Source organism: Passer montanus, unplaced genomic scaffold (genome assembly GCF_014805655.1).
Source record: "Passer montanus isolate IOZ18808 unplaced genomic scaffold, ASM1480565v1 scaffold2, whole genome shotgun sequence".
Taxonomy (NCBI): Eukaryota; Metazoa; Chordata; class Aves; order Passeriformes; family Passeridae; genus Passer; species Passer montanus.
This window is the reverse complement of record NW_024366591.1, coordinates 13,090,640-13,114,809: the sequence shown is the minus strand read 5'-3', so window position 1 is coordinate 13,114,809 and position 24,170 is coordinate 13,090,640. Positions and strand designations below refer to the sequence as shown.

Here is a 24,170-nt window from a genome sequence, read left to right as displayed (position 1 = left end):
TGAGGTTGTATAACAGTGCCTCATTTTAGTGGTGATGTTAGTTTATACTAAAATCTTGCTGTAGATTTCACATTGAAAAAATAAATCTCCTTAAAGCATTTTTTTTTCTATAAAGGGATCTTTCTCTTTGTGAAGATATGGGAAAGTGAAATATTTGAAATGACATGCTGTGCCCTGTACTGGTTTATGCTAAAACTTTGGTCTGTTTCACAAAATGTACTACGCTTACTGAGGGAGCTGAAATTGCCTTGGAGACAACATGAGGAATCTGCTGTGCCATGAAAGAGCTGCCTGCAAAAGCCTGCTTTCTGTGACTGCTGGCTCCAACAATCCCAGGCTGTCGCTTTAGATCTACAAAACTGGACGATTTTAAATCATAGATGCTTCTATTTTAGTATTTTTGGGCAGAATGGCTTGCTACAGAAGAAAAGTATGACAGTCTGCTTTTGACTGCTACACTGTTTTTGTGCACTTGGGGTTTGTGTGCAAGAAAGACAAGTACAACAATGTTTTTGATGTGTTCTCAACAATTGATTACGTTTTCCACTTTTATGTATATATCCATTCACAAATGGTAGGGAGAGAGGGGGAAGACTGCTTGAATTGTAGAAATGGCCAAAGGATTATAAGTCCATTTCTGCTTCTGTTGATCTTAAAATACATTATGGATGAAATATATTCTAATCTTGCAGCAAAAAGATAGATTTCTGAAAGAAAAATCTGCATTTTTCAGAACCAAAAAATGCTGTCTGTGGCCAAATAAGCAGGTATTGCATCACTACCAAGAAGACTCTAACCTTTTGTTTCCATCCTCCAAAAGGAGTTTGAATCCCTTCAATCATCAGACCAGTTCTCAGCAGAACTAACAAGGCTGCTCAGGCCATTCAGATGGTCCAAGATTCACTGATTTTTAGTTTTTAGAGAGGGCTGTAACATTTCTGAAGTTGTTTAAAGTATACAGAGCTTAAGGTGAAGCCTTAATTAATGAGGATGGAAGCTCAGTGCATGAACTTCGATGTTGGAAATATTATTCTTTAAATTTTTTAAACAAATGTAGTTATCTGAAATGAGTCATTAAGTCAAAATATAGTAGAGTTTCTGAAAGTTGGAAGACATACAGTTTTTCTATTAAGAAAATAAAATAGTAAATTTTTTTTAATTTGCAAATGGAGTAACATTTACTACATTCAGGGAGGAATGTTGGTTCTTCTACTAAGATCAGCATGCCATTCCTTTTGTATTTAACTAGTTTTTCTGTGAAATAAAAGATCTAGGACTATTTTCTAGTTTATACAAAAATGATACAAGTCTGATTGTGGAAGAATGGTAAAATACTTTGAAGAATAAGGTCAAGAACTGTGTTGTGTACCTATTCTTTCAAAGTCTTCTCAACCTCCTGCCTTTGAGAGTTTGTAAATATTTTGTGAAGCTATTTGCTCTCTTCATTTACTATTACCATGGAATCACTTCATTGTTTGCTAACTCTTGACAAAATTAATCTCAGTTGCACAAAGGAGACAGTAAATTGAATATCCCTGCATATTCAAGAAGAGTATCAAAAATATTGAGGAGCTTCTTTAAATGTTACCCTTGGGCTATAACAGTCAAGACTAGAGGCCAGACTTTTATTTTTGCCCACTTGAAATGATGTAAATAGACTGGTTTTTTATAACGAAAGTGTTGGACAATTGTAATTAACAATATTAACTTGCTAATCAAGACAAGCCTACAACCCTGCTACTGATTATTTTTTCTGGCTGCTAGGCCATGGTTTTGGATCCAACTGATGTGGTTGCCAGCTGCTTCTGGCATGTGGAATGCTGGCACAAAAAGCTGCTGTGGTGTTGCAGAGTGCTGAAGGTTTATGTTTATCTTTGCGTACAGTAACTGCCTGCCTAGGAAGAATGTGTACCAATGTATGTAATTTAGCTTCCATCAAAATCCTGTTTTTTAAAGGATTTGGGGAAACACAACTTTTCAGCCTGTGGTGGTTACAGATTAGTGTGCTTTGTTAAATGTGTTGCAACCTCTGCGAGTTGAGTTGGAAGGACATTTTAAATCACGTATGTAGTATTTTTTTTCTGTGAAACATCAATGAAAAAGTTAATGCAGTCTTTCATTTTGGCAGAAATATTCAAGGACAAGAAATTGAGTTGGAAAGCAGAGAGATTAGTATTTGCTTGAGCAATGTCCATTTCCTAATTAGGGAGAAATAAGTGAAAAAAATCTAAGATCCAGGGGTATCTGGATCTGAATCCAGGTAGTATCACTACAGAAGTTTTTGAAACCTGCAGTGCAAAATTAGCATCTCTTCACAGCAACTTCTCTCTTTGCTGCTGTTAGCTTTTCCTTTCAGCTCAAGTTGGTGTGTGTATGCAGCATCTAATGCAAAGGATCTAAAGCTGTTCTTTGCATAAATACTTAACAGGCTTGTGAAGTGATGCATGGATTTGGCAATAAGCAACCCAACTGGGAGAAAACAAGAACATAAAAAATTTGTGAAGCTAAGGATTAGAGCTGACAGAACAAATTCTTGTTGAATAATTGTTTTACCTTATCACTAAAGCATTTCTGAAAGCCCAAGTTCAATAGCTAAGTAATTTGGCAATTTCTTTCAATGTCAGACCCTGTCAGATTAAGATGGTTTAGAGTTTCCAGAAAGTTTCTAGACTCCAATTTCAAGTTAGCATTCTGTCAGTTTGTACAGACATGATTTCCTTATCTTGAAGAAATAGTCAACAGTAATCAGGACCCAAGGGTGCAGAAATAATCAGGTTTTCAAATGCTAGTATTTGGGCTGAAGCTACAAAGAGGAGTCCTCTTCTGGTACATACAGTTGTTAGCTGTTGAGTCTTGTGCAGGTACATCTTTCTAGCAGAAGGAAAAACTAAAAGGCAGAAAATTAAAACACGATTGAAGTAAAGCTATAGCCTGAAATTTAAACTATTTTCAAAATTACTTTTATAATTGTTTAGGATTATTCTAAGGTTTGCTCTTTAGGCATTAATTTGGATTACATGTGAACTTACTTATCTTAAGTTATATCTTTTGTCTGTCTCCTTACTTGAAATCAGCCTTATCTGCATATGAAAACTTCTAAAATCCTTTGCTCTTTAAAACTTGAAAGTAGATAGATTCCAAAGGGCGATTTAGAGACTATAGGAGTATTGTATTTTAAGTTTGACATGACAGCAACCAAATGCATTCAATAATTTTTAAAAGTGACTTTAATTTCTTTTTGTTTTTAACGATTTATGAGTTTTAGTATACCTTACTTTCTATTTCTTTGTTCAGCCTAAGGTTCTACTTTGTCTGCTCATCTCTTACTTTGGTCATGTACTGACTTGTCTACTTTACCTCAAACTTGTCTTAGATATTTATGTTTGCCTGTTGCCTTATTTCTGCCTTTTGGTAGCATAGACCTTTCAATGTAGGATATCAAAAAGACATTTCTTTAATTCTTTTTCGGTGGCTTTCTCTTTCAGGATAACATTTTGTCACCTGCCTTTCCAAAGCAAATGGCTGTATGTGGGCACTGAAAGAGGAAACATTCACATTGTCAATGTGGAATCATTTACTCTCTCAGGCTATGTCATCATGTGGAATAAAGCCATTGAACTGTGAGTTTAACCAATTTTTGTCTGTCGAGGGGAGGGAACAGCAATGTCCCAGATGTTGTTAACATCAGTTGCAGGAATGTCATTGTTCTCTAGAGAGGCCTCCATATTCATCTTACTGCACTATGTACGCTGTCAAAGTACATGGTCATGTAGATACTTCTATTTTTAAGAATGTGAAGTGCTAATGTTAATATGTGTTTCTGCCATTGAGCAGTATTTTATCATAGTTCCTGAGATAGACATGGAAATAGACAAAATACAGTATAGAAATTGATGTGTAAAAAAAACCCCTATGTTTGGGGATAAAACACTAAAATATGGTGTGGCTGGTACTTGGACAGACATGTCACTTCTACAGTTGGGGATTAAAGACCAAAGTGTAAGAATAATGCCTTTTTTTAGGAGGGCTGATATATTCTGAATAGGAAGTGACATTCTGAAATGCAAATTTAAATAGGTCTATTCTAAGACCAAACCACACTTTATAGCTATTGTCACTGCATCTCCTTTTTTCAGTGTTAAAATTGTATGTACAAATACAGTGGCTTGTGGGGGAAACATGTAGTTGTGTGCTGCTCTTTCTTGTGCTGGTGTTTTGTTCCCAGTATATCTTCTTTCCAAAATACATGAAGTCCATCACTTGCCAAAGGGTGTTGCAGCAAACAGAGCTCTGCATTAGTCCATCTTCTTAAATAGCAAGAAGTCCACATGAAGTGTTAATTCTGTGTTATTGTAACAATGACCATCTTGAACAGTTTATGAATAATGGAAAAACATGTACTCCAGTATGAAAGTAAACATTTTATCCTACAGTGTCAATTCTGTAACAACAGATGTTAGGATAAAATGTTTAAAGTTAATGTTATTTTTTTTTGTTGATAGGCAATGAATTAGTCTAAATGTCTACAAACAGACACGGTATTTTTGCGCTTGAAGATAAAAGTAAAAGTAACTCTATTTTGTAATGTCATAACTTGCTTACATAGAGTCTGTATCTGCAGAATCTGTTTTAGAAGAAATTACTTCAAATCGTTTTGAGATACCATTTAGGGCAGGGGTATTAACTTTTTTTGAAATGGAAATATTTCTTTTTTAGGTCATCCAAATCTCACCCAGGACCTGTTGTCCACATTAGTGACAATCCAATGGATGAAGGAAAGGTAAGATATTTCAAAGACTTTTCAATACATTATTTTCAAAGCAAGACTCTTTTAAAGTATAGATACCACGGCTCTTTAAGGAAGGATTAAGTATATGAAGACAACAAAGGTTTCAGGTCTTTGTTGTAAGTAACATAAAGTTACTTCTTTGAAAGTAACATGTGCAGACATGAGTATAGGATACATTACTGGAATGAATCATCTTGTAATTTGAAAACAGAGACAAAAATGATTAGCTGAAAGACTTTTACTTCTGGAGATAAAAATTAAGATGTTACAAAAAAATAGTCAATCATAACTAGATTGCTTAAAGTATGATGGAAATTAATTCCACTTTATCATACTCTAGTGTGTTATTTCACAACTTTAAAATGCTTATTTGTATAGCATATTTATATAGAATACCATGTTCTTTGTCTTTAGATTAACTGATCTGAGACAGGGTTTTGTGGAATTTGACATCCAACTCATACTCCCCTGTTAGGCCATTTGTCATAATCACTAGGTGCTGTTTGCTGATGAAACTGTCCTACAGAAAAGCAAACCAAAACATGTGAGAAAGATCTATGTATTAGATTTGTATTTTCATTCCTATGAGATAGTATTAACATAATCATCTGTTCATCTTAAAAAGAAGTTTTACAGTGCATGTTCTTGAAGCCCTTGCAAGACAGGAGTCCTTGTCCTGTGGCATACCATTTTGCTTACTAGTGTTCTACATATGCTGGAGAAATATGTTTTGTCTACTTTGTATTTTTCATGTCAGTAGTAGATTAAATTGGAGGGGGAATGATCCCATTGTCTTAGTGGTTTGAAAGCTTTAGCTAGTTATCAACTTGTATCCTAAACACCTGAGGTTTTGGTCCAGCAGAGAAGTTAATGAATAGAGGTTTTTTCATTGGTATGATGCTCACTGCAGTAAGTGCATAACTAATGGGTTTCTCCGTAAAATTAGGTTTGAATCACATTCCAAATTTGCAAACTCTAGCATATGAATGCAATGAAGCTGTTCTAATTTCAGGAAATACAAATGATCAATTCCACCCCACTTTAATATTGTCAGTCAAAGTTTAAAAATTACTGTTAATTATTACAGTTAAAGTTTAAAAAGTTTTATTCATTAGGCTACAAATCAGTGTTTTGAAATCTTGACCTTATACTTTGCTAATTTCATGTAAGGAAAACATTACTAGAAGAGCCCCATGTAGTTGCAGAAATTCCCCATGTATACTTTTAAAATTTGTTCATGCTTTTAGCTTTTTAAGCACAGTGGTTTTTTAATGTTTTAAGTTAAAATAGATAAGTTATAATATATGGCATATGATAGGCAAGATTATTTTTAATATACGTAATGTTAATGGGAAAAATTGAATATTCACTTTTACTAGATCAAAGATGTCTAATATTGATGATACTTTGGTGCTGTATAGCACTGAAAGAGATGAAATATTTTATTTGTAGGCTTGTAGGAGAGCTGTTATTTTTGTACTGGAGACAACAGTGCACCTCAAAATTCTTAACAGGCTGAAAAGACTATCCAGGCAAAACCTCTGGGTGTGGCACTAGATTGTTACTACTGCTTTATGTTGGACATGGTTTGTTTCTTTTTTTCCATTAAGAGAAGTGGCTCTTGAGATAAGGCAACTAAAACATTTAGATGTTCAACAATTAGTTAGACCAACAATTATGAGCAATTTGAGTCTTCACTCCCTGCAGAAAAGGTGTAAACTTGGTTCTTGTAAAAAGATTGTTTGGGAGATTATCTAGTTTAGTTTATCTAGCTTTCCTCCTATGAACAAATAACGTTTTTGGGGTTCCTTCAGCCAGTTATTTCAATTGTGATTAACTTCTGGAGAAACCTCATAGTACATAGTTTCTTTATAGACAATGAATTCTTACTGAGAACTTCAGAGGGAATATTGTGTTCTTCCAGCAAATTTAATCAGAACAAATTGCAGTGAGGAAAACGCACAATAAAGTTCTCCTTTTCAACACCCCTTATTTTCACTCAGGATGGAATACACATAGCAAGGGTTAGTATAGATCTTTCTGCAACTCAAAGTGATTTCCAAGGAAACTTCAGAAGGATACTTTCATTTTTTTCTGATTTTGCATGAATGCCCATTATATTTTCTGGAACTTGAGGACAATAAGTACAAAGTAAACCTTTCTAATGTTGAGGCTTTTGCCTTTTTAATTTTTGTTTTTATAACTACTTGCTGTTACTGTATGTGCTATTATGCTGTGTATTCTTTAGGACAAGAACCCTAGGCATTGCAAATGATATAATTTTGATTTTCCTTATGAAGAATTAATGTATCTTCTTAATGCAGCTTCTGATTGGCTTTGAATCTGGGACGGTGGTATTATGGGACCTGAAGTCAAAGAAGGCAGATTACAGATATACACATGATGAGGTAACATTTGTCGTCTGCATTACTTACTCTGAGGCTATAATTCACTACTCAAATAGTGACTTTTATTATTTTTTAATCTCCTGCTTCTGTCACCAGTGGATCAATAAGTAGGTCTCTTTGAAATTGCAAGTACTGGAAATTTTCTCTAAAAGAGCAGTAGGGCTTGGATAATAAACTTCTGACCAAATAATTTCACTGAGTTTAAATTTGTAAAGTAATGAATGGTGGCATGAATTGGATTTCTTCACTAAGCTTTTAGATCTTATTTATGTTAATGGTGTGACTTTCACTTGTGTTAAGGGTTTAAGTTGAAACAGGATGGTTTAGCAATTTCTGTAATTTGGAATCTTTCACATATTCTGCGAACTGCAAGACAAAAGGGCAGGGAAAGAAGCCACTAAATAAATAGTCTCACTGGAACATTTCTCTTACCACCTTTTCTCTGTCGAATAAGATCATGATCAATGCTCTTTGAAATGAGACTGGGGGAGGTTTAAAAAAACAATAGCGTTAGGTGCCATTCATTTCTTTAAAACTTGATTCTTGAGAGAACAGACTGTTTGAACAACTGAGAATACAAAAAATGAGTCAAAATAATATACAAATTGATGTCTATCATTTAAAAGAATATAAAATTGGTCTTGATTACATTTTGCTGACTGTAAAATGCCTTGTCATTGTTCAGTACCAGCTTCAGGGTGTTTGTAGGGGGAGGGGGCCAGGGTTGTTGGATTTTTTGGTGGCAGTTCTGGCTCAGTACTTGTACTTGTATGTATTCTACCAATCAAGAGTTTGCTTGGTGGAGGAGGCTCTGAAGTAGTCTAAGCCTTAGATCATCAGAAATAATCCATCTAAGCCCCAGAGTGTGTTATGCAAAGAACAATTTTTCTCCCTTCCATTTTCATTGCATGAACCTAATTAATTCCCTTTATCTTTTTTTTAAATATAAATTTTCTTATGTCTTTATTATCTTTTTCTTCCTGGACCTCTTACTTGTGTTCTTCTCTAACTTTTTAAACCATTCTATCTCGTCTTTGTTTTGTAAAACAGAAACACAGCAGCATAGTATATATGAAGATGTGGGCACATGGGATTTATCATGTGGAATAATTATCTTTGGCCTTGCTTTCTTTTTCTCTTGATCTTGATATTGTATTAGCCTTTTGATGCTGCAAGCATAAAGTGGATGCTTTCTTGAAACAACCAACCAAAAAACCAGAGACTTGTTCTTCAGGTGTTACCTGTCAGGTCAAAGTCCTGACATTTAGGCATTATTTTTCATTCACATGGTTGGACAGTAAAAATTAAAGTCTTGCTGCAGTTTTTCACTGAAATCCTGATTTCTGCTTTGAGTCTGGTTTGGTACTGTCAGCAGACTTTACCATCTTAATATTGTTTTTCTAATTTTTCAACTTGCTTATGAATAAACTGAGCAGATGAGGTCCCTGAGGGTCTCTACCATTTAGGTTCATCCATGAAGTAATCAATTAGTGCAAGCTGTCTTTATTCCAGATTGCTTTGCTTCCTTAACTAGTTATTTATTTGTTCAAAGCTATCTAATCTGTTTAGTTTTAGCTTCCTTTGAGATACGTTGTTCAAGGAGTTCAAAAATGTTGTAGACAGCTTGAGTGGTGTTTCCATGAACCTCATCCCTGTTACCATTCTTGAAGGTTTGTTTGACTATAATTACCACTCACAAAAACCATGTTGACTACTTCTGTCTGGTATATTATATTCATCCATATGTCAATTAACTGTGTTATTTATGAAAATTTTGTTGCAGCTTCTGGAAACTTACCTAAGGCAGACACCATGCTGCTTATTCTGGATTTTTTTATTATTTTATTTTGTGCTCCATTTATTTAAAAATTAACTTAATATCTGTCTCAGTACTTTTTGGAACCAATTCTGATTTGAGAGGTGGAGAGATCAGTGAATAGGTCAGGTGTTACACCTTTGAATTTCTTTAGGATTTAGAAATGAATACATCTACATGTTCAGTTTGAGTTTTTTGATTGGAGAAAAAGTAATGAAATATCTCAGGTCAGAACCTTGGTAAAGAAATGTGTTTATCATGACTTGAGAATGGCACTTTTTTCTCTTCCCTTCCTAACCAATCTGGTAATGTAGTGGTTTCCTTGCTCATGAGGGTGTGCACACAGAAGCTCAGAGTGGAGCAGTGCCTTGTCTCAAGAGATCTCCTCTGTCTCTGGTTACTGTGACACAGAGCAAATAAAGTTCTTTTCCATTTTGTTTCCTGCTAACAAACTGTGCGTATTTGGACATTTCTGTGCAGAGAATCTCTCTGGCTAGTTTCTTGTTGGTTTCCTGGTTTCATGGCGTTGTTAGAGAATTTCTTTCACGCACTGACTGAACGGGCTGTGTTCCATCATGAACATGTGTGCCAACCTACCCTCAAGGGATGGGGAGCATCTAATGTCACAACATGCTTCACCTCTTCTCTCACTGAGGGTAATGCATGTGACATTCTGCCCTGTAGCAGGAGCAGGATTTGAAGCCTCAGGATTTATGTGCTTGGTTCTCTGCTTGTTCTTGATGAGAGCTCTTCTGAGCGTGGAGTTGACAACCAGTAAAGAACAGAGCTACTTAGTCCAATTTTGTCATGCTTGCCATCTTAGTGGGTGGCTAGGCTTCCTCGGACATGATGAGCAGGGTGGCCAGGACATTGATACCATAAAGAAAGTTTGCTAGAAACTTTGCCATTGGATTGGTATCCTCCTCTCTCATCACTTTGTAGTTGATTTTATACTTAAAACATTTAATATGAAGGTCTGTGCAGTCTTTCACCATCATTTGATGCAGCTTTTTTAACTCAAAACTTCAGATGTGTGCAGGGACCCAAATGTCATCCTTTCTTCCTTAGCAGAGGAAGATCATAGTGAGGGTAAAAATCTATGTGTGTCCAGAGGTCTGTGGAAAGATACCTGTTATTTCCTGAGGGAAGATATTGAATCCAATTATATGGGTTTGTAGCTTCCTGCTTGGTTTCATTTCAAATGTCCTGACCTTCAGGAGGCTTTATTGAAGCAAATTCCCAAGTTTTGGTAGGGCAGTCTCATTTGTTGCCTGAAAGCCAGGTTAATGTTAACACTGTGCACACTTTCTTCCTGGCTGAACACGTGCGCCTTCCCAGCACCCTGGGCCGATAGTTGCAGCACAGGGACACTAGGACACTCACCTCAAGGAGAGGAACAGGTGAGTAACATTAACCATGGCTGGGGGATGCAGCTCTAGGTCATGATTAGGTTAGTGCTGATTGCAGGCATGTTCTTCTCTCCAGAACAATCTACTTACACAAAAATTCAGACTTTAGCTGTAATTTGTACTTGATCTTTCTATATTATGAATTAAATCCTGAACTTAAAGTAGTGTATATATTTTATTATAACAGTAATACTTCGAATATTTAGAATTACTTAGAATAATGCACAAGTGTAACATTCTTTTTCAGAGAATTTCCAGGAAATTATTTGCACATAGTGGAACTGTAGCTGTGAATGAACTTTTGTTTAGAAAATTTCTTTGAAACCTTTTACGCAAAACATCCCTTTTGTGTTGGGCATGCTCAATGAAACAGTAAGACTAAATTCCTTTTGCACCATTTTTAAGCTTTTTATATGCAGACATTGGGGATTTAAGGAAATTAAGCAGTGCATTTTTTATGTGAAATACAGTTTATATTGCAGTCATTTCCCAACCTGTATGTTCATGAAAGAAATTAAACAAATTTTTTAAGTATTGCTTTTGCCCAAAAAAACCCCCAAATCCCTCAACTGTAACTTCTGAAAACTAAAGCTTGTTTTATAAGCAAGTCCCTTCTTCTAGTAATATTTTGTTTGTTCTGATGTCAAGTAAGCTTTGACAGCATTAACTATAATGCATTATAGATGACTATTTTTAGACTCAGTGTTCTGGTACGTGGTTGAGTGTAAGAGATTATTTTAGAGCATTAAAAACATGTCAAAGTAGCTTGTGGAATTAAGAGGACAGGGGAAAGAGAAACAACCCTGGTATGCGACTTGCCAGAAACCAAAATGTGTCAATGTATTTCATTTCATCGAAATAATCTTCATGTTGTATTGTCATTTAAGTCTCATGAGCTACATTTTTTTGTTTGTTTTCTTCCTTTCACAGCATTTTTTCCCTTCTTTAGGTTGTTGACAAGAGCGTTAGCATAGTTACTTCCAAGTTTTAAAATATCTTCTTTGCATATTTCGGTGAACTGATAGAAAAGGAGAGAGTGTCATCATCCATTCATGTTTAAGCAAAAATGCTGCCCATATCCATGGAAATTAAAGGACTGTCATAATAAGGCAGTGAAATCTGGATAAGATATGGTAACTAACCAGTCTGGTTTGCAGAATAACTAATCATGGACTTTGCCAGTCATGCACAGTGTATTTCAAGCTCAATTAATGTCACAAGAGAGTAGAGGATCATTGAGAAATCCAAGGAATTATGAAAGGACTTATCAATGTCTCTAGTGCTTTCCATATTTGCAGTAGTCTAAATTCAATGTTAGAAAACTGGATTAAAAAATCTCTCTTGAAAACAGTGTAAACTGCTTAAATTAATAACTTCTGTGTTTTCATCATTGAAAATCTCCATGTACTGTTCTGGTTGGAATAGGTTTAATTTTCTTTCTAGTACCTGCCAAAGAGCTGTGTGTTTAGATTCGCTATGAATAACTTCAATAACACACTGATGTTTTAGTTGTGCTGAGTACTTCTTTTTATTGAAATTATTAGACTGTTCTTACCTCAATCCACGAGTTGTAGCATTTTATCTGATTCTACCCCGCATCCCACTGGTGACTGAGCAGCATTGTGGTGCCTGATTGCTGCCTGGGGTTTAACCATGACAGATGGGTGGTCTCAAAATGTTCCAAAATCATATGTATGTGGCTAAAATAAGCCTGTATAAATTTAAAAGAACGGGATTCTTTGTATCAGGATTTAGTGAATTGAAACAGCTGAATTCCCCTGGTGGAAAAATACCATAAAGGCTTCAGTCTTTATTGATGAACTTTTCTCTTATATTGCAAGGATTCATTTAAATTATTCATTTTTGTACCTCTTAAAAGTACCAAGAACTAATAGTTATTTCTAGGGATATTTACAAGCTATTGCAGAAGAAAATAAATGTCATAAAATGTTTTTAAGTAAGCAATAATCGCTTGAAAAGCTAGTGATCTACTTAAGATATTTCTGTAGGAGTCTTGCATATAAATGTTTTCACTTTTGTTCCTCAGACTTTTTTGGTTTATTTGTGATTGCAAAGTATCCCTCAGTTAACTACTGCAGTTGCTGCAAAAATGTTTCTGTCTTAAAATCAGGTATACTCACCTTCTTTGCGGGCAGCATAGCAGTAATTTTTCCACATGGGATCATCTTTCTGGAACAGATGGTGAATTGATTTTGTGTTTGTGTACAGCCTGTCTCTACATAAAACTCAGGGATAGTTTCTACAATTTCTAATAAAGTTTAGGCATATGTAGGACAGCAAGGTCAATTGTGTTGTTATTCAAAAATGTAAGATTCCATTCTGCACTTCCCAAGAAAATACATAACTGTCTCAGAAGCTTTGAAACAAACTTCCCTAGAGTCCAGAATAGGTACCTTAAATTTGAATTAAAGTGAAGGGAATAGTAGGAATACTTCTATTAAGAAACCTTCAGTGGTAATTATTTTAAGTAAGCAATAATCGCTTGAAAAGCTAGTGATCTACTTAAGATATTTCTGTAGGAGTCTTGCATATAAATGTTTTCACTTTTGTTCCTCAGACTTTTTTGGTTTATTTGTGATTGCAAAGTATCCCTCAGTTAACTACTGCAGTTGCTGCAAAAATGTTTCTGTCTTAAAATCAGGTATACTCACCTTCTTTGCAGGCAGCATAGCAGTAATTTTTCCACATGGGATCATCTTTCTGGAACAGATGGTGAATTGATTTTGTGTTTGTGTACAGCCTGTCTCTACATAAAACTCAGGGATAGTTTCTACAATTTCTAATAAAGTTTAGGCATATGTAGGACAGCAAGGTCAATTGTGTTGTTATTCAAAAATGTAAGATTCCATTCCCCACTTCCCAAGAAAATACATAACTGTCTCCGAAGTTTTGAAACAAGCTTCCCTAGAGTCCAGAATAGGTACCTTAAATTTGAATTAAAGTGAAGGGAATAGTAGGAATACTTCTAATAAGAAACCTTCAGTGGTAATTAATTAAAGTTTTGTCAAGTTGACAAATTTGGTTGCTTTTTTGTTAGAGTTCTTTCTGTTTGAGTTCCTGTAGAGATTCCCTGTATTTGGTTCATTTTCGTAAATGGAAGGACTCAGAATGAAAGTAAGGTCAAGACTCAGTTTACCTGTGCAGACAACTCCGATTATGGATATAAATGCTTTAAATATAACAACAATACTCTGTGATACTTTGGTGTGATCTTGTTATAAGGGGTTACTTTCTGGTCCCATATGACCAAAAAAGATTTAAGACACAGTTAAATCTGCACCAGCTGATATAAGCATACTGCTGCATTATAGTACCAAAAAGAAAACAGAAAGTTTTAATCATTATTAGAATTAAGATTAAAACAGAGTTTTATTCTGCAGTAAGTTTTGTGTAAAATATTAGAATAAAAATGTACTACTCGTAGTAGCTCTTTAATGTCTTAGAGGATTTGTGTAGTTTTGCAGACTCAGTGGATTCTGCTTCATTTTTTCTATTTTATGCATTCCTCCAAATTCCAGCACTGATATTAACTCTGGAAAAAATATCAAAACTTTTTTGCTCTAGTGTATAGAGATGATTTTTCAGATACTTTGTTTTGGTGGTTGAGACTCTTGCTAGTCAACAATTAGTGCTATCAGCTAGCTAGTACTACTCAAGGTTATTGTATTATTTTCATTATAACTGTCTTGACACTAGACCAGTTTGTTTTGTACCTTGAGATAATGCTGGATCTACTTATGGAGTTGGTTTTTGTTTTTTAGACTTACAAGAATTTGTGAATTGTGTGACAGCAAAGAATATTGCTCTATACCAAAGTTTATCATACCCAGCCAACAGAGCTATTATTTGGATTATTTTTAAAAATATAAAGCATATATTTCAGCTACATTTTAAAAAATATTTAGCTGCATTACTAAGTATAACGAGTGACTCTAAAACTAGGCAGTAAATAGCCATAAGGCCAAAAGGCTCATTGTTCTTTTTCAGGGGTTTTAGGTTTTTTACCTCCATGTTCCTCGCAGAAAGTGAGAGCAGTCATCCTTCTCCTTTGTGCTCAGGTCTTTTTATCTTCTTGAACATTAATGCTATTTCAACAGTAACAAGTTGTTGTATTTCCCTTCTCTTGACATTCTTTTTCAAGAAAAGGAAGAAGTGGTAATTTCTCAGATTTATTCTTCCTTCCTCTTGTGAAACTTGCTTTCTTACTTCTTCTGAAGACTTATTTCTATATAAATGTGGATCAAACTGTTCCATTTACACTGTGGGCTGCCTACTGTTGTCGAGGTTGGACTTCATATGGGAGATAATGTAAAATGTACTGATTATATTGTATTGCTAAGCCTGCTGTAGACATTTATTTTGACAGTGATGAGCTTCTTTAAATGCAACCTTCTCTTTACTGAGTCTGCACTCTCAAAATTGTTGATCCCTTGCTTTATTTGGTGTAATGTGTATAATCTATAGTGATTCCATAATACATAGAGAACAATATTAAATTTCACTAAGAAATGCTAAACTTAATCTGTAGTTTACATATATCCAGATGTTATATTAATTTATATTGGGGAAAATTTTATTGGAGACTAGACTTATGTAGCATAGCCATTTTCCTCTGTCATTTAAGCTCTGGATTCTCCCATTCAGTTTGCTGGAAACTGTCTTGTCTCTGTATAACTTCATGAAATATGAAGACCTGATCTGTGTATAAGCAGTCTGAGCAAAGCTCGTTTGGATCTGTCCTGAGATGTGCTCTTCACCCAGTAATTACTGCTTAAGCTGTCATTGCTGGTTACAGTTCTCTACTGCTCACACACCCAGGTTTCCTCACAGAGGAAATCCCAAGGTCCCCATGGAGCTGGAGTGAGTGTAAGCCCTTCTTACAGACAGAAGCACAACTGAAGGTATCCATTGAGGGTATTGTAAAGTCCATCAGTTCTCACTTATCCAGCACCTGCTGTTCCAGTTTACCTAGAGTAATGTCTTCATCATAAAATCTAGCTTTTCAGTAGTACCAAAATTCAATATTTCTTGCAGTTAATAGTTCCTTTTGCACCTTCTGGGTAGTAGAGAAATTCTTTAAGGTTTCATTATTTACTTTCATGCTATAACTAAAATTCCTTTGAATATCACCTAATGGTTCCATCATGTTTCCATGTACTAATAGAGATGCTGGAGGCAGAAATGGGACCAATCCTTTCTTGCTAGTTAATATTTTTTCTTTATTTGTATACTTTGCGTCATTGTTTACTTTCCTCTTGCCTGAAGGCAGCAAATAGATTTTATTTATTTAGCTGTTTCCTGTAGCTTTTATGTGGCATGGTGTAATTGTTCCATTCCTGATTTTAGGAATCTAGAGATGATTTTGTATTTATGGAAAGATTTGCAAGTAGATTCCTGTGCTTTCCTGCGCTTTCCTGCACCTCAAACTGCCATTGCAATATTAGAGCATCCAGGCTAATACTTTGCTTTCATCATCATAATTTCAAAAGGTCTTGTTACTTCAGTTCTTGTTTTATGCAAGTTTTGACCCAATGCTTGTCTCATGTGCACATCCACATAAACATCTCAAAACGATATGTAACACTTGAACTTAATAATCTCATCCTATGATTTTTGTCTGGACAATATGTTTTTTCCCAATACTGAAAAATTTTGGTTGGCAAAGCTTAAGTAAGTGCTTGCAAATACTCTCTTCATGCTACCCTTCATGGTAGAATTCTTCAATACTACTCTGAGGAGGGTGGGTTCTCCTCTTGCTCTCCCTAAACAGGTCACTACAGCGAAGACAGTATTTTTGATGGGTAAAGTGTGTCTGAAAGTACTATTTATGTTAGGAAAACTTCACATGGGTAAATTAGGACGTAAGAGGATAGGTATTATTTAATTAGTAATTTTTCTAATTGGCGTTTTCTGTTTAATGTCACTAAGGAAGGTGTAAGAATAAAATTATAATAAGATATAAGATACACAACTTACATTGTTCTGCTTTTGATAGGCTATCCACTCTGTGGCTTGGCATCATGAAGGAAAACAATTCATTTGTAGTCACTCAGATGGTACCTTGACCATATGGAATGTAAAATCTCCTACCAAACCGTTCCAGACAATCACTCCACACGGTAAGATGAAAATGGATACCCACTCTACTTGACAGCTCTTAAAACACAGAGAACTTGTTTTTAATAGAAGTGTGTTTTGCAAAAAACAATATTAAAAGTGCACTTGCAATGCAGTAAAAATCTTTCTCAGTCATGTCAGTTGCTCACAGATTTCACTTGAAAAAGAAAAATCTTTATGAAGTCAGAATCCAAATCAGTGCAGCTTTCTCTAAATCTCTAAACTTTAAGCTTGCCTTTCACTCAATGGCACTGATCTCAGAGTTAACTAATGCGTATTTTGCAGGACTTGCTTTTTGCTTATAGTACAATCCCCTAGATTGTTTAAAATATGTATGAGCAAGTACCTGTTTTGTGTATAAATGTGTAGATTACCACATAAATTTTCAGAAGGGTTTGTAACAGAACAAGAATAGCATCTGATAAGAAGTTTCCACTTCTGAGAGGTCTTGCATTAATGTTAATCTAGGAAATTAACATTACATGTTGTTCTTCCGTGAAATATACTGCTGCTCTTCAAGTAAGTTGTACACAAATGCCAGGCTTACGTGCTGTGCATGTCTCTATTTCATGTCTTAGCAACTTGAGATTTTTAAGTGTGTCTGTATCAGTGAGGATAATTGCACAGTTGAGAGAGAGTGAACTTTTCATGCTCAATTGAAGTCTTAGCCCTAAGGATAATACTGAGGATAAACCTCACTTTACTTGTAAGCTGACCAATTTTAATTGCAAAAGTGTAGACACAACATAAATTTGAACTCTCCTAGTGCTACTTAAAACAGCACTTTAGGGGAGGATTATATGTTTGAAAACAAATTTTGTACAGCAGTCAGGTTTAGAGTTGCTCTTTTCCCTAAACCTTCATAGTTGGCGTGTTGTGAGCTTTAAGAAATTTTTAATTATATTATTCCTAGGCATAATCTATAACTGTCAAAGTTGTTGAATATATGTTGGGTGAATTTTATACTCCTCAAGCTGCACAGTGAATTTCATTACTTGCCATAATGTTACGGAACTGCAAGATTAATACAGGAAAATAATTTACTTTAGGAAAGCAGCTGAAGGATGGAAAGAAGCCAGAACCCTGCAAACCTATCCTTAAGGTGGAATATAAAACAACTAGAGCTGGGTAAGACTTGTTCTGTATGCAAAATGAGCATATCTAACAGTGCAGCACTCTGGGAATGGACTTTGTTTCCCATATTCTAATGGTATAGCTTTGTTTTAGCTTTAATAAATCAGATATTGATGAAGAAAATAGAAAAATTTGTGTGAATGAATTACTGTATACAAGCCAACAATGCTGCTAATGCATTATCTACATTTTCTTTTATGCTACTAAAACTTGTGGTTTTGTTCAATTTTTTGAGAGTTCTGAAGAAAAAAAGGCTGATAAAGCAAAGACACCAAAACACAGACATGATAAATTGAACTTTGACAAATAGTATCCCAAAGTGAATATTTTTAATTTTGAATACATATTCCTCCCCACTAAAATGTTATTAAGAGAAGTTTTTCTAGTAGAGTGCAGTAATTTATGCAGTGAAGTATGCCTAATTATGCACATTGAGACTGTAACAAAGCAGTAATTGTAACAAGAGGCTCAGATGGAATTACCGGATCCATAGAGTAGCATGTTTTGTTACCCAGACTGCAGCTAGGGTGGATGGATTTCCTGAATGTGGAATTTCTTTTCTATAATTTGTGGTTATAAAGTGTTTGAGTAAAAAGTGCAATATGAAGATAAAATATCCATGGAAGTCAGTTCAGCTATTTGCAAAATCTGATTTTTTTGTTTGTCTTCTTTTATATTTGGGGGGTTTGTATACTGTTTTTATTTGCTTTTCAGGCATTCAAATCTGTAGAAGATGGTTAATTAAATGATACAATACAGTAATGTGTTTATATACTCATAATATCACTGGCTTTAGGTTTTATTATTTTCTGCTAAAAATGAGGTAAATAGAAACTTAAAACTGTCTGCCTCTCAGTTTTATAAAAATCTGTCATCATCTGGAAAGCCATATTTTACTTGCAAAAGTCTACATCTGTGTAATCCTTTCTCAACTAAAATATCAAAAGCTGATTTAAAGAGAGATAATAAAAAAATCTCAGCTTCAGCAAGTCAGTTCCTGCAATCAAAAGCCTTCTTTTATTATGAATAGTCATTCTGAAGGAGACTATTGGTTTGGAGCTTGTTCTGTGACATAATATTACAATGTGAAAACTATTTGACTTTTGACATAGTTTAAGGAGGAATTTATTCTAGTATAATTTCTAATAATCCTTAATGGTTTGGGGAAGCTACTTTTTCCTGGTTTGGCTTTTTTTTTTTCTGTTGTGCCTCTCACTTGCTGGTGTTTATCCAAACTGAATGTTTTGACACATTTCAATTTACTCTTCTCGCTAATGTTTTCTATCTTCAGTGTACTATTAAATCTACAATTATTGATAACCTTTCCTGAACTTTTTAAGTAAGAGAGGGGAAAAAAAAAACTGCAACAAAAACAAAACCACACCAGTCTGCACTGTGGTAGAGAAGCAGTGTGCTGGAAATCTCCTTCCATTTACTGCTATGTGTACTTCAGTTTGTACTTCAATTTTCAGTTTCACTTCTAATCTTACAAGAATTTTAAGGCAAGACAGAACTACCTTTCCATACATAAATTTTCTGTAGATTTTCTATTTATCATTTGGAATTGTTTAATATGAGCAATACTTTTTATCCAAAGTGCTGTCATTTCTCATTCATGGTTTAATTTCTGTAGCACAGAGAATTGTTTCTGGACAGGACAGACTTTTTCAGGCTACCAAAACAATGTAAGAAACATATGAAATAAACTTTTTTTCTATGGCAGTACACTATAGCTGTTCTTAAAAAACAAATTATAAAAAAAAAAACAGAAGAAAAAGCAAAAAAGCTTACATTTAAGAGATACTATTTAATACTTAAGTTATATTTCAAATCTTTATTAAGAAAAAATATTCATTATTTTCATGCTGTATTTTGAACATCTTCCTGTCACCCCTTTTTTGTTTCTCCCCTATCTATCTAATGTGCTCAAAGATCTGCATCTGTTTCGATATCTCCTCCAGTGGCAAACATTTCATTGATATGATCTGAACTGGGTTTTTTTACTGCTTCTAATTCTATAAGCTGGTTTTGGGGAAAAGTGGCTCAGAACCATGCAAAAGGAAGGACCACAACCTATGGCAACCTACATTAAGGGCTACAGACACTACTCTTTTTACTGTTGCACCTATTTTTAATTCCTTCTCAATTTTTTTTCCTTGCATGGTGTTTTCCATATTGTAAAACTGGGGTCAGGACAAAAAGGGGACATGAGGCATGTTGTGGGCTGCCTATTTATTTGCTAACTTTGTGGGGTTTCTGTTGCTTTCTGTTTGGTTGGTTTGGTTTTTAAGTTTACTGCAAATAGTGCAAAGAGTGAAGTGACCAGAGTCAAAGTAACTTACCCTACAACAAGAGTATGTCTGTAGCTTTCTTCCTGGGAGAAAGGTTACTACTGATCAATAAGAGGTGAAAAAGGTACATTCTTTGTATATTCCTTGTGCAAAGTGGCATAATTTTGCAGTCTCAGAGCATAATGTCACTGTACTGCAGCCACTCTTCATCTAAAATACTTCATCCTTTTCAGAAGCACTGAATTTCAAAGGTAGCTTACCTTTTGAGCTTTCTGAACTGGTTCCCATATTGCTTTTTGCATGTGTAGTATTGCATGTGTACTTTTTCTGTCTAAGCGGATCTAGAGACACTCTCAAGCTTCCTTGTGCCACTCCCTCTCCCTCCAGATTCACCTCTTCCTGATGCTACTTTCCACATGTGCAGGCTCAGTGCCCTGCAGTATTTACTCTGGTTGATGTTAGCATTGTGGTAAAATTGCCTGTGTCTAATAGAAATTAGAGCTCAAAGTCTCTTTATAAAACGTAATTCAGAAGGGTTTTGTCTTGGTAGCTGATGCAGCTGTCACTGACTGACTGAGTCATCTTAGCAGGATGGTTGTGTGTAACTGGGATCCCGGGGTTACATTAGTGATGATGCCTCCCACCAAGGAAAAGTTGTTAATCTGTTCATTCGGTTTGAATAGTGGTATTTTCTTGTGTCAGCTTACTGGTTTAAAACCACACTTCCCAAAATACATTTGTAGTTTTGTCTTCACTACTACTTCAGGACTTCAAGTATTAAGGTAAACTAACTCTTGAAGTCTTTTCCATCTTCATACTAGGATTAACTTCTCCACAGATTTACTCAGGGTTTGAAGAGGAAGCCAGATGGCACCAAGGACCTGATTTCTCTATATACCATTCTCTCACACATCTGGATTGTCAGAAGCTGGCTCATATTTGATAGTTCATTAGTAAAATGGAACAGAAACATCCTCCTGGTTTGTGAGCCACTCAAATTTCAATTGTATTTTTTTCATACATTGCAAAACCTAATCCTGTGTTTTCTGAAAATTCTGAAATGATCCGTTGCCCCCTTTTATAGTCAATTTCTTATAGTATTCTCCAAGTGACTCTGCATACTTCACTGATGAGGAAATTCATGTAAAGGACTACTTGCAAACCTGCTGAAGCTGAACTGTTTCAAAGAATCTCTGCATGAGCAGTTGCTATAAATTGCTATTAAAAATGCTGTAAAGCAATTCTCTAAAATCTGAACCCTGAGTTTTTTTTAAATGTCTTCCATTGTTTCAGGTAGGTAAAATGTAATTCCCAAAGCTGAATCACTCTCATCTATTATATAAAGTACAAATCTTCTAAATTTTAATTTTAAATTATGTATTTCTGATTGATGTGCACTAACCTTTTAATATGTATCAGAGCTGAAGGGCAGCACTTTAACTAGAAAATGCAGTTTGTGTTCGTGGTAAATCCATGGTTTAATGAAAATATGAAAAACTCGTATGCAAACTTTTAGTGGTCTTTCTGGCAGATTCAAGTCGGGTTTAATCTTTGATTCATTTGTGGAAAATCTGTGTGACAGATCAGTGTTGCTCTATTCTTAGCTCTTCCATTCCTTGCATCTAAAGGATACTGTCTCTGGCAAGCCTGCCCAAAGCAGTTGGATTACCTTGAGAAATAAAACCTGGAGAAGCTGGCATACAATTGTCACTGTGATGTATGAAAATTAAAAATTGAAATTTGTTACTTTGTTACTGTCTGTTGATCCCAGTGAATGTGCAAATCTCATAATTACTACAAATTGTCCTGGCAGCGTTATTGTTTAAAAAACTTGATGATTTCTATGGACAAAAAAATACTACAGTAAATCATTCCAACACAATGAGACCTCACCAGTATTTTTCTCTTCCCTGACATCCTGAAAAATACCAGACTAAGTTCAAGTGTATAACTTTCTTGTAATTTTTTCATGGACCTGACCATAAAAGATTGTACCAAGTTTCAATATGAAGAGCTGAGATTAAATGAAGACTCAGAGAAAACTTGATCCACTTCTAGAGATACATTCTGGGCTACTGTTGGAGACGGGATAATGAATTTGATGGGCCCATGGTCTGATTTGTGGCCATTCCTTTGTGGTCTCTTCCTCAGCCAGCAGTGCTCCTTGAGCCTATCAAATCTTTGGTCATAGGTCTTTCTGGAAGATCAGATTGCTTGATCTTGGAATCCACAAGGAATAAGTATTCTACAAGTGTAGAAGCTGGAGGCTTATCTCAGTCTGCTGTGCCTTCAGTGCTACAAACACAAAGCACATCTCAGCCAAGTCTAAAACTCATGAACTGCAGCATGTACATAAACCAAACCCTTAATATAGAGTTTTCAAGAATTCTGATGTATCTAGTCTCACTTTGTGCTTCAAATGCCAACTATACAACTTTAGACAGTATGGAAAAGATGGTATTACAGGAAAGGATTTAAAAAAAAAGTTTCCCCTCTTTTTACAATATATCATGGCTTTTTTTTTTTGTAAACATTTTCTCCAGATACTGATATACTAGCTATTCCCAAGGAAGATGCAAATGAAGGGTAGAACTGCTACTGAAAGTGAGCATAAAAGTAGATCAGAGGCAACTGATAGATATGCAAAGTGCCTATTTTTCCTTCAGAAATATAATGTGAAATTTCAGGCAATAGTCAGTAATGAGTAACATTTATATTTTGAGCTGTATACTTAGAGTCAGCCTACTCTTTAAAAAGAATTATGTCCTATTTTAAAGTAAGCGATATTTAAATGAGTGATTCATAACAATCAGGAAATAAGAAAATACCTGGTAAAATGAACATATTCACTTCATCTTGTTTTCAATAAATTAAATAGTAAACTGTACATTATGTGCATATTGGAAATATATGGATCTATTTAAAAGTATGTTTCTGCAAAGGCTTTTAAAAAAATTTCAAGGGAAGCTTCTAAACTCTTCTCAAGACTAGAAGAAATATCTCTGCTTTGCTCTACTCAGCTATTTGATTTTGCAGTAAGAATAATGTATGACACAGTAGTTTCTTGAATTTTGTGTATGGTGGTAGGGGGAAATATGGATAAAACATCTAGAGTAAACGTGTGATGTTACTTAAGAGATGTTATGTCTTTAAAGCTTATCCAGCAGTTGGTTGTATCTCCAAGACAATCATATTAGTGTACAGCAAGTGAATGGGACTGTTTGTTCCTGATTTTGCTGGGTGTTTTATGTTATGGAAAAATGGGAGTGTTGGCAAATCTGAATCTGCAGTTGAGTAGAAAAGAAACAGCTCTAAATTAGTACAATTTTTTTTAAATAAAAATATCTCATCTTGCCACGAAGTTTTAAATATTGGTTAAGTCAACAAAATATTTGGAGGAGATGTCTGACTTAAACAAAAGTTACAGTAAAATTTTAAATACATACCCAAGCTGTATAATTCATTATTTTTACTCCATATTTGCTTAATGATATTTCATTGAATTTTATCATAAGTTTGCAAAACCTGCCCTGTCTCTTTTAGCATGTTATCCTACTTGATCCTAAATGCTTCTGCTTCATTCCAGGGAGCCTTTCATCATTCTCTCAGGCGGCTTGTCATATGACACTGTAGGAAGAAGACCCTGTTTAACAGTCATGCATGGGAAAAGTACTGCTGTGCTAGAAATGGATTATTCTATTGTTGATTTTCTAACCCTGTGTGAAACACCATATCCTAATGGTAGGCTCTGTAAAGATTTTTCTTGGTACCTTGACTTGTTATCACTGAAGTTTTATCCCAACAGAATATTCTTTACTATTGTCTTTCTTTTTATCTCTGGGGATCAGACTGCAGCAGCAACATCTGTTATCCCTATTGTCTGAAGTGTGGTTTACTTGCCAAAACATGAACAGAATAGTTCATTATAAAGCCAATTTTGTGTCTAGAAAAAAAGCCAGTTACTCAGAGCATGTTTTTTTCTTTTTAATCCCAAAAGCATGTGCAGACCAAAAGCATTACAACTTAAAGCTGTAGTTACTGGAGCAGATATGTGCATCAGGATATTTGGGTGCATCAGGCCTTTACAGTCAGTGCTAAACCATGAGGACCATTTTTGTATTACTTTAAACTTTTAGTGGCTTTGTTCATTCCAATATTTAGATGTATGTCATCACTAACCTGTAA

General features: G+C 35.0%; 1 protein-coding gene across 9 annotated transcripts in view; it reads left to right on the top strand.

The window, feature by feature from the left end:
- Positions 1 to 24,170, top strand: part of STXBP5 (syntaxin binding protein 5) — a 102,523-nt gene that overhangs the window by 37,060 nt on the left and 41,293 nt on the right. For all 9 annotated transcript variants that reach the window (XM_039707065.1, XM_039707072.1, XM_039707070.1 and 6 more), the window contains 6 exons: positions 3,486 to 3,620; positions 4,717 to 4,780; positions 7,114 to 7,197; positions 16,439 to 16,562; positions 17,610 to 17,688; positions 23,572 to 23,726. In XM_039707065.1, the coding sequence (XP_039562999.1) occupies positions 3,486 to 3,620; positions 4,717 to 4,780; positions 7,114 to 7,197; positions 16,439 to 16,562; positions 17,610 to 17,688; positions 23,572 to 23,726 (641 nt within the window). The remainder of the gene's footprint in view (positions 1 to 3,485; positions 3,621 to 4,716; positions 4,781 to 7,113; positions 7,198 to 16,438; positions 16,563 to 17,609; positions 17,689 to 23,571; positions 23,727 to 24,170) is intronic.